The sequence below is a fragment of the Myotis davidii genome, unplaced genomic scaffold (assembly GCF_000327345.1).
Source record: "Myotis davidii unplaced genomic scaffold, ASM32734v1 scaffold133, whole genome shotgun sequence".
Classification (NCBI taxonomy): domain Eukaryota; kingdom Metazoa; phylum Chordata; class Mammalia; order Chiroptera; family Vespertilionidae; genus Myotis; species Myotis davidii.
The window spans coordinates 612,392-623,688 of record NW_006284732.1 but is presented as its reverse complement, the minus strand read 5'-3'; the positions used below and the strand labels follow the sequence as shown (position 1 = coordinate 623,688).

Below are 11,297 nucleotides of genomic sequence, written 5' to 3'. Positions count from 1 at the left end.
GGGTGGGGGAGGGGGGTAGATAAAGCCTGGGTTTAAATAAGTCTGTTGTGGTGAATTCCTATGAAAAATGGATTCAGGTCTTGAAATGCAAGAAAAAGTGAAAAGACACCAAATCAGTAACTTCACCATGAGCACAGAGTACTGAAGGCCATTTATGCCATTTGAGTCATGCTGAAGACACCCAATGGTTCATCTTTACATGCTCAGTGCATCCCAAACCTAACAAGGTGCACGGGGAACTGGAGAATAAAGTCAGAGTCAAAACAACACCTCATTCTAATCTGGCCATTCCCACAGTTCCATGTAAGTGAAAGATGGAACAAGAATCCTACAGAGTACTGGTCAGGGAATTAAAATTTCAACCCACTCCTAGGCCCTAGGAAACTGAGAGTGTATCACAACGCATTAATAATGCTAAAGAACTGTGCTTATTATAATAGCAGTCATAGTTAACACTATGCCTACCACGCCAAGCACTGCGCACATCGTGTTAGCTCTTTATCCCTCACCGCGACTCTGTTTTGGAGATGTGGACACTGGGTAAAGAGAGGAGAGATACTGCTTGTGGTAATTAGTAAACGGTGGAGTCTGGATCCAACACCACATCTGCCTGACTTAAAGCCACTTCTGTGAACCACCACAGACAAGACCCTCTGAAGAGAGTCCCCTCTCCAGCCTGGAGCAGCGGCTGGTGTGTGCGCAGAGCAAGGCACAGACAGAGCGGAGGTCCCAGGAGAATGGCTGACGGGAACACTGTGTGCAGGCTCTGCGCTGTGTGCATGAACTAACGCATTTACTCTCTGAGGCCAAATGAGCTTAAGTATAACTATGAAAAACATACATGAACATAAGTAAGAATAAGGATTGGTACTGGTATTGTAGGATAAATTCCAGCATTAATATGAGGTCTCCAGTTCTATATTCTGTGCAGTTTCATCACCTACACGAAATAGCATGTTAACAAGAACAACACAAAATGAAAGGACATAAACTCAGAATGAACAACAGTCCTGCAGATTACTCAGCTAAAAGGACTGCCCTTCATCCTGCCCTGGGAGTTAGTCCCGTTATTGGGTGGTCTAAGCACTCGCCATGGCAAGACGTTTCATTTATGCCCAGGGTGGTATGAGAGAAAGGGATAAAGACAGACCAGGAATGTGTCTGTGACGATTCTGTGAAGACGTACACTTTCTGTATCATTTTCTGTACGAAGGAGCTGGCACGGGGGCTCAATTGTTCAGAATATTAACAAGCACATTTCTCGGGCATTTTCTTTTGGAGAAACGACTCCATTTGGATCTTGATTTATGCCATCTGTTTTCCTCCTCATGGGGGCTGCTCTTACATTATTTCAGATAGAAATATATTCCAGGAAAAGAAGATTTAGAAAACCACTCTCAGGATCATTCTCTAGCCATAAACCACTCGCCCCTGCGGGAATTATCCTGTCACATTTCATCTAAATTGCTAACACTACACATAAATCCTACCACTCCTCTCACACGCACCTGCAGAAATTTTCCTCTTCTAAAAGCATAAACAGTCCAATTTACAGATTTAAAATGATAAATTAACTTAGGCATTAACAAAAAGCCAACAGTACGAATACGTGATCAAGTGCACCAAATTCAGAATTCATGAGACGCTGGGCTCTCTTTTTCAGTGCGGAGGTGAGGGGGTTCGATCCTTAACTATTAAAACCAGGAAAAACAATATTCAAAGCAGAAACGCAGACTTCAGAGCTCTAATCGGAAAGCTCACTAAGGACTGGATTAAAGACGCCCTCGGAATTAACCCGGAGTGAAGCCCAGGAGAGCGCCAAGCATTACCGATGCCAGAGATGGCGCCAAAGAGGTCTTTGTGCAGGTTGCTGTCCAAGGTGTTTCCAGACTTCTGCGGAGTCACCAACGGGTTCACAGCGGGCAAGGTGAGTGTCTCCTCTTTCGCAGTCTGCCAGAGGGGAGAAAGAGAAGAAATCATCAAAGACGATTTAAAAAGAGTCACCAGCTGATCTTGAAAGTGTGAGGGCAGGTGTTAGAACGAGACGGCACAGCCTGACAAGTGACATGCGCCCGAGTGGAAGGAGCAGCCACATGGGACCCGAGAGAGAGAGGGAGGTGGCGGGTGGATCATGGAAAGAGCAGGGAGAAGGGAGCACGGACTATTTAATGGGGGGCGAGGGGCAGAGAAGTCTTGGCTCATAGAGTCATTTCTCTCCCCAGAAGGTCTGGCACCTTGCCCGTTCCAGAGCTCTGATGTCCAACAGTTCTTTACATTATTTGGTATCTTCTTTCCTTCAGAAAAAGCCTCATGTGCTCTTTCCGAAGGGAACACCAGCTTTTCTCTCATGTCGGAAACCCTCCCACATGAGCAACAGGGATTCACAGGAGCACCAGCGAGACGCTTCTGCCAGCTCGGAGCTGCATGCGCACCCTCGGTCAGGGGAGAAACTGCGTTAACGCTGAAGTGAGGTCTCCAAGGGATTTTACTTGCTGCAAGCCTGGGAGAGACCAGTGTTCCTTTTTCTCAGGACTGAAGCATTACAGAAAGGATATCATTATACCCTGAATTACTTATTCTGATTAGCGAAGGTTTAGAGAATACAACTGTGAAACACAATTTGTATAGATAGGGTGAGATTAGCGTGGTGCAGTTTATGTAAGGACAGTGAAAGTTTACGCCCTTTAAAACTATAAAAAACGTTCTGCAAGTATGGCTCTTCTCAGGGCATCATTATTTAGCTGTATCCGGAGGTGAAGAGTAAAAAAGTGCAACAACGTTTCACTATTTGGGGAAAAGGGACAGAAAGATCAAAAGAAACTCCCCAAGTGTACGCTGGATGGCGAAGTGGCAAGATGAACATCTGAGCTGGTTGAGGGGTCCAGAATGAAGAGGAAAAGGAAATTGCTGAACTCTGCCCAAATGAATGGCAGGTGGCTTCCAATTATAAAGCTTTGAGATAATTTCTGGGATCACCCTTCAGTCAACTTAATTTCCAATCTACAGATTTAAAATGATAAGTTAACTGAAGCCCTTTTAAATGAATGGACGAAGATAATATAAATTAAGGTGGTCAGTTCTTGGCGGTGGGGCCTGAACTCTCTGACATCCGGCTTCACTTTCTAATTTTACAGACAGAGACTTTAGCCCAAAGAGGTGGCTTTTCAAAGGCTGCCTTGTATATTATAATCAAAACTGTCTATTACAATCGGGCTAGCACTGAGCTTTCATACTACACAGGTTAGAACTCTGCCTCTTTTTCTAACCTCCCTCCTCCGTAAAGATCTGTTGACAACACAAAGAAGATCCTTAAGTTTTTACGAGATATCAGGGCACTAAGAAAGCATGATTTTTATAATGATTTTTAACAAGAACGACAGGTTTACTGACCCCCATCTTAGCCAGAAATACAATTTACTAAGTACTGTGTATTATTACTGTTTTAGTGGCACATAGAGAGAACAGGTATGTACGGGGTTGAACTGGGTCACTCCCAAGTTCATATCCATCCAGAACCTTGGAATGTGATCTTATGTGGAAATGTAATTAAGATTTAAGGCGAGACGAGGTCCCTAAATACAATCCATCACTGGTGTCCTTATAAGAAAAGGAGAGGATACCAGGCACCAGAGACACAGACACACCAGGGAGGAGGCCACGCAAAGATGGATTAAGGCCAGAACGATGCGGCCACAAGCCAAAGGCCACGGGATTTCGGGAACCACCAGACGCTAGGAGAGAGGCAGGGCTCAGACTCTCCACCCGGAGCCTCCAGAGGAACCCACCCTGCTGACACCGTGATTTTGGACGTATGGTCTCCTGACTGTGAGAGAGTAAATGTCTGTTGCTTTGGGCCACCCAGCCTGTGGCACTTTGTCAGGGCAGCCACAGGAAACAGGCGTGGGCTGCGCATATGTGAATATGCTCACGTACACTGCCGGGGTTCACGGGGAAGGGCGACACCTCTCTCACGTTGATCCGCTGGACATTTTCAATCAGCAGACCAAACAGAGGCAGGTAGAGCGTGGCTATCCGTGCTTGGTGGCTCTGAAACAAAGACACACAGCACACGTTTACCCCAAGGTCTGAGCCGGCACTAGCCGCCTTCCTGTAAAGACCACTATGAGATTTTACTGCACAAACAGGGGAAAGTCTTAAGGCTGTTGCACTAATTTTATAGTTGGTTACTTTCTTTATAGTACTTAAAATAAAGGACATTTATCAATTCATGTTTTCTTCCATTGGCGACCCCTCACCCTGGAAGCGTATCTGTCGTCAAACGAATGCTTGATCAGCAGGTTCTTGAGCACGCTGATGGCGATCAGCCGGACCTCCCGGAACTCCTGGAGGGCGGTCCCCACCTCCCTCAGTAACAGGCCCACCAAGAAGTGGTTTCTGCAGAACTCATCGGTTAAAGAGTAGTCGAGCTGGAGATCTGAAATGAGGACAGAAACTGCTTTAGTTAGCGAGAATGTGACACTCTTTGAATAAAATAAAAACCAAACCCCACCCTCTACATTCAGCCCACTCTGGGTGTGGCTTCCAATGGGAAAAGCTTGATTATCTAAAACACTGCTCTACTTCCTAACACCCAGGGCTCTTATATGAAAACAAAATTTAAATACAGATAATTGCACTGACTTTTTATTTTCAAGCATATTACACCTATATAATTCAGTAAGTGAATAGTTTTAGTGCCAATTTTTATAATATAGAACAACATATATTATGTTACAAATGTAATATTGTTATTGACATGAAGTTATCGTGCTAATGACAGTCTTATACAAGAGTGGTCTATGGATAACAAATATGTAATTAAAGAAAGAATAAATATACATGGTTTATTTAAATGTTCTCTACTAAATGAGTTCATTTACCCGTTTCCTAGTCATTAATGCCTATATATGCCCATTAAAATCCAATGTGTTTAAAATGAACAAGTTAGCATATAACCTATTTATTTTGCTATCACTAAATGAAGAACTTATTTAATGCAGGATTTTAAAAATATACTCTTAATACTTCTGCACCTTTAAAGGTGAATAAACTAAAACAAAAGGGACAAAACACCAACCCAGACTCATAGATCATCAGCAGGCTAAATGACAACACTAAAAGCTCGTCTGGAGAAGAGACAGCAGCAAATGTGAAATCGCCTCAGACAGGGCAAATAAAAGCAGCCAAGCATCACTCAGAAGCTGGAACACACCTTTTCAGTGAGCTGCAGTAGGATTTTAGTTCTCACCCTTAATCTATTATCAGAGGAAAATCTATTCACCCCTCCTTTGACTTTAGTTTCATATGAGTTACTCCTAAACCTATCCAAAATACTAACCCAAGCCCTTTGAAACCTTTAGCAGAAGCAAGAGAAAGATTATTTGTCTTTTCAGAATAATCATGTCCACTCTTTACATTAAGCCCCATATATCCAAATGACAGTTTACAGCTTAAATTCACAAAACCCCTTAGAAGAAACCTATGGGTTAACTGTGTGTGTGTGTGTGTGTGTGTGTGTGTGTGTGTGTGTGTGTGTCAGTGAAAAGGGAGAGAGGAAGGGGAGAGATAAAAAACACTCATTCCTGTCAATGTAAGGTAAACTATCTATAGGTGACCCACCCCTATCTGCCTGGGCAGTCGTTCTTGTCACCAAATACCCAGCACTCCGCTGTGAGTTTGTGCCAATCTGCTGGGCACCTGAAGGGTTTCCACTTTGCTCAGTTCTGCAGGATAAGCAATTGGACCTGCTGGGCCAGAGCGGAAGGCAGGCATCAGCACATGGTCCCTGCCCAACCATTGTGTCTGAAGAGCTGCCCTGACAGGGGAAAGGAAAAGACAGTCACGGTCCCCAAGTCCAGGGGGGGCTGGCAACAGGCTGTGAGGTGAAGGGAGGGTGTGACGAGGCTTGGAGTGCAGGATGGAGAATAGTTCATTCCAGTTGGGTGCTGGGAGAGGGTGAGGAGGGGACCTGGCAGGCACCATGAAGGAGGAGCTGAGTGACTGGCTGGGGAGGCCGATGAGGACTCCCCCAGGGAGGTGGCTATTTGAGGTGGAGGGGGAGTTGGGGGTAGGCGTGTCACGGTTGAGGAGCTGGGCGTAGCAAGTGTGTCTGAAATATGGTGCTAGTGGGAAGCGAGACCAGACAGCTGGCAGGGTGGGATCAGGGGATGCTGAGTAACCGGCTGCTACCTCGGCCCAGAATGTTTTCCCCAGGTGTATGCACAGCCCCCTCACTTTCCTCAGATTCCATTTCCTGGTCACCCTATCTCAAATGTCACCCCGTTTCACACCCCTTTTCTTGCTTTGTTTTTCTCTCTTAGCAATTATCACTCTCTAACATTTTATATATAAATCTCCCTTAGGTAAAACAGCCAGGGATTATCATCCTTGTGTCGAAGGAAAAGGGGTTCTAGGGAAAGTAACCTCACAGGGTGATCTGATCACAAATTCCCAGGTCATGGTGGGTAGTGATGCCCAGGCATTTCACTATTTTAGTAAAAGGTTTATCTTTGTCTTAAGTAAGACCTGTTGTTTTTGTGCATTTAGATTACATTCCTTCAAAATAAGAGTAACTACCCTCAAAAAAAGCACATATTCTTGCTAACTATGCTATAATATCATCCCCACCTTGCTTTCTCCCACCTTCATGGAATCTTCCTTAGGTTCCCTTCTTAATAATTCAAAATGCATAAAGGAAGCTGCTGACTGTCATTCCAAGAAGTGTTTGAGGTCTTGCTTCCTGGCAATTGTCATCAGTTTTGCCCAAATAAAATCTTACAAAAATTCTTCACAGGTCCAGACATTTGTACATGGATACTTGTCCACAACTGTATCCTGAGGCTAAACATAGTTGGTGCTGTATAAATATTTGGAGAACCCCTGAATGGCCAACTCTAGGGCCACAATCCCTCTTCTCATTCCTTCAGAATCAGTCTGAGTCTGTTTGGGGGGAAGGTATTTATGTCTCTGAATGAATGCCTTTGTGTATTTCTCTCTGAATTTCAGAGTCAGTTGATTTAGCTGTTATTAATAGTTTGATGGCATCCTTCCACTTTCTTCTTTCCTTTAGCGTAAATAATCCTGAACACATACAGGCACCAAACCTAGTAAAGATCACCCGAAAGACCTGGCAGGCTTCATTGATTTATTCAGTGAAGATAAAGAAATCAATGTGAGCTGAACTGAAAGAGGATACAGGACAATGAGTACAGACCCAACATGCAAACGTAAAAGCATGTGGAAAGCCATGTGGCTTGTGACTTCGGCTACTGCCACCACTATGGACAAGGTCTGTGAAAATGGTGCAATAATACACTTTTGGAGTGAGCAGGCTCTTTGTTTTACCCAGGAGCAAAAAGCAAGGTGCCTCCCTGGGATGTTACAGCAATGTCTTAGCAACAGTGAGAAGACATTCACTGGTTTATCATGAGTTAAGAACTGACCGAAGTACATGAGAAATGCCTGGATGAATAGCATGTGCAAGCATTTCAACAATCACTTGCATTCTTTATCTATTAAAGGAGGGAAATGCAAGACAGCAAGCGTCACACCCCACACCTACCTACAGGAGTGTCATTTGACTCCACAGCTGGTGAAAGAAAAGCTAATTCATGAGAAAAAAGGAAAAGTGAAACCAATAAAAATAAACTACAGTAAGTAAAATGGATTTCTAGTGTTTAAGCAAAGGAATGTTTCAATGAAAAAGAGTTACACTAACATGATGCAGCCTGGTAAGTTTGTGGAAAAGTAAGTTCCCATAGAATACTTTATCAATATTTTAAAATGGAAATTTTACTAGAAAAATTTTTTAAAAAAAATCTAATGTCATGTTGGATTCAGTTCTCTCATCGTATTAAAAATAAATGACTCTAATCGTGAAAAAGCTAAGTAAATAAATATAAAGGTAAGATTACCTTGGTATCTTTGAATCCTGCCTTTTCCAAAGGGCATTGGTAAATTCAATGGGATATAGTGTTCATGATTGCACACCACACGGAGAAATTCAAACTTGTATTCAAAGAGGGTCTGCAGGGGAAAAATATGTTAGTCTTAAGTTAAACACCTCATTGGACACTTTATCCAGCATCCTAAAAAGCCTGTAAGAAATAACAGACCCAGGCTTTAGCTTCTTGACCTTCTCGGAACAGCAAGCTCTGTGCTATTTTAGATTTCAGAATGACTGCAGGGATTTGTTTGAAAATTGAGAACACATTTCATTAAACGATGTTCTCCACTGACTTTTAGGGCATCTATGGTTTATGCTCCTCCTACTTCAATAAAGGATTTCAGGCAGCTTACAGTTATAGACACAGACTGAATACAATCAAAAACCTGAGTGAGAGAAAAGGCCTCGGGCACTTCTATATTACCTTGCCAAATAAACTCTGACTCCCAACACGCATACTTTCAGTTTTGCAGTGAAGTCATTTCACGTGTTTATGAGAAAATCAAATAGATATCTTTACTTCACACTTGGAGTTCCTGTGTCCCTAACATCTCACTTATTAATGCAAATGAGTGCTATTTAGTATCTTCAGGAGGGGAGTGAGTCGTGCCTCTGGGACTGAAAGAAAATCCTGATGTGAACCAAGAGAAACAGGTGAGTTTCTGGAAGTGAGTCAGCGAGAGAAAAACAACAACAGGGTGGAACACACACACTACCTTCGGGTCTCCGGGAGCAAAGCAGCTGGTGTAGTTGTTGATCTGCTTGAAGACGAAGCCCCGGTCCATGAAGGTGAAACATCTCTGTGGACAAAACAACCCATAACGTCAAGCATCTAGGCCCAAACTTTTTGGAAAGTTGGGTTCCAATCTGTCTTTACTGTTAATAAGTCTGTCCTTCAGCATACAAACATGCCATTGATGCTGACTGAGCAACTAACTGTGAACTACTACATACTAGTGACTCCTCTAGAAAGGACATTTCAGTCACTTAGCAGTCGCCCTCTCGCCTGGCGCTCCCCACCTTGATGAAGACCGCAAGGCTATGATTCGCATTCTTAGATGCCTCTGGGTTGTCTCGAAATTTCTGAGTGATGTGTGGCATCAGCATATTCACAACTGTTTCCACTGCATGATGATAGGATGCAGGAAATCTCTGGTTTCGCAATACCTGGAAAGAATTTAGAGCGAACATTTATTAGTTTTTAAGTTGCAACCCTTTGGGGGAAATATCTCATCTGTGAGTCCATTTAAATAACCCAGCATTCTAATCTTATTTATCTGAAATTAGATGAGTTATTCTTTCTTCTCTCAAGGCACTGTACAAGTATTCTAATCCTCCAAAGAAGTTCTGTGGATTAGACCTGAGGTTTCAGACTTGGGCGAGATAAAGGCCTGCCTGGAGATGTTGACAGAATTGTGGAGATGTGCCTGCAGTCAGACGCCGATCAGGAGCTGCGCTTTTACCCAGTACTTCTGGTGATCCTAGCCTGTACCTCTCAGGGAGCCCTTCAGAAAACACCGCACGCATTAGGTTTAAGCTTCAAGTATTCAAGCTGCCAAGACCGGTTGAAACTGCTTGGAAGCAGTCCTCTTTGAATTAATTTTAAATTCTAATTTTTCCCTACCGGGAATGCTTACCTAAGAAATCACACTCAGACCATTTAACAATTAGCTATCCCTTGCTGTAGATCTTTGACATGTCAGGGACTGCACTAGACATTTTTATGTACTTTTCATTGAATTATTATAAGATCCCTTATGAGTTTAAACCTCATTTCGCAGGGTGTCAGGTTAAGCAAATGTGTCCTCAGTCACACAACTATCACCCAAAAAAGATTCAAATCCAGACTGACCATAAGGAAACAGTCAGGTATTGCATGCTGAAAAGTCGCTGTATTAGTCAATACTGTGCTAACTAAAAGTGGGACAACCTGATAGTGTATGCCGCCTGCTGGGGTGCAGTAGTGCACGAAGCATCCTTGGCAAAAAGCAAATCAATCCTGCATGGGGCTGAGCCTCTAGATATCACTACAAGTTCACAGGAAAGGCATGGGGCACAGAACCACGTCACAGAAAACTGTGACATTACCATCAGCCACATCTAGAGTGCTGGAAACTCTGATAAACTTTGTGGAACGAACCCCTATAGCTAGCTTGGACTTTCATGTGGAAGGAATACATTTTTTTCTTAAGTTACTGTTATTTTAGATCTCTGTCACGTGGCTGAACCCTCGGCCCTGCAGCTTAAGATATCCCAAGCATAACTCATCATGTCCTGTCTTTCCTGGTAAGCCATGTCCTAATTATCTCTCAAAAGCTCCATTCTTCTATGCTTTCAAAATAAGTGCCCCCTGCCCCCCCCAAAATCCCTGACTTTACTATGTTCTGTTTAAATCAGGCTGTGTAAGGTTTAATTTACATATACTAAAATTCACCGTTTTAAGGTATACAGTTTGCTAAGTCTTGAGCAGTGTACACAGTTGTGTAACTATCACCACAACCATTTCTTTCACCATAAAAGTTCCCTCGGGTCCCTCTGAATCCCTTCCCTCCACCTCAGCCCTTGGAGACCACTGCCCTCTGTTCTATCCCTGTAGTTTTTCTTTTCCTAGAATGTCATAAAATGGGCTCATTCACACTGCGTGAAGTCTGCATGATCATCACAGTGACTTCCTGCACTTAACATAATGTCCTTGAGATCCATCCATGTTGTTGCAAGAATTAGTAGTTTGTTTTTTCTTATTACTAGGTAGTATTCCATTGTATGGAGTTACCACTATTTGTTTATCCATTCACCAGTTAATGGACATTAGGTTGTCTCCAGTTTTTGGCTATTATGAGTAAAGTTACTATGAACATTTACATGCAGGTCTCTCTGGGAATATGTTTTTTAAATTTTATTTATTTATTTTTAGAGAGAGAAGGGGGAAGAGAAACATCAGTTTGTTATTTCATATATTTATAAATTCATTGGTTGATTCTTGTGTGTGCCCTGACCAGAGTGAACCTGCAACCTTGGCCTATGGCAGTGATGGCGAACCTATGACACGCGAACTCATTTTTTTGGTTGATTTTTCTTTGTTAAATGGCATTTAAATATATAAAATAAATATCAAAAATATAAGTCTTTTTTACTATGGTTGCAAATATCAAAAAATTTCTCTATGTGACACGGCACCAGAGTTAAGTTAGGGATTTTCAAAATGCTGACACTCCAAGCTCAAAAAGTTCGTCATCACTTTACTAGGGTGTGTGTGTGTGTGTGTGTATTTTTTGAAAATCACCTACTTGTCCAATTTAGGGATGCTGAATTTCTCTTGAAACTTCTATTTGCTTTTCTCTTATACTTCTCA

General features: G+C 42.7%; 1 protein-coding gene across 1 annotated transcript in view; it reads right to left on the bottom strand.

Annotated features, from left to right (window-relative positions):
• Window positions 1-11,297, bottom strand: part of DOCK9 (dedicator of cytokinesis 9) — a 176,683-nt gene that overhangs the window by 58,360 nt on the left and 107,026 nt on the right. Inside the window, exons 25-30 of the mRNA XM_015557496.1 lie at window positions 8,966-9,112; window positions 8,662-8,745; window positions 7,914-8,025; window positions 4,257-4,435; window positions 3,934-4,047; window positions 1,830-1,950 (exon numbers count right to left, since the gene is read on the bottom strand). Coding sequence (XP_015412982.1) covers window positions 1,830-1,950; window positions 3,934-4,047; window positions 4,257-4,435; window positions 7,914-8,025; window positions 8,662-8,745; window positions 8,966-9,112 — 757 coding nt within the window. The remainder of the gene's footprint in view (window positions 1-1,829; window positions 1,951-3,933; window positions 4,048-4,256; window positions 4,436-7,913; window positions 8,026-8,661; window positions 8,746-8,965; window positions 9,113-11,297) is intronic.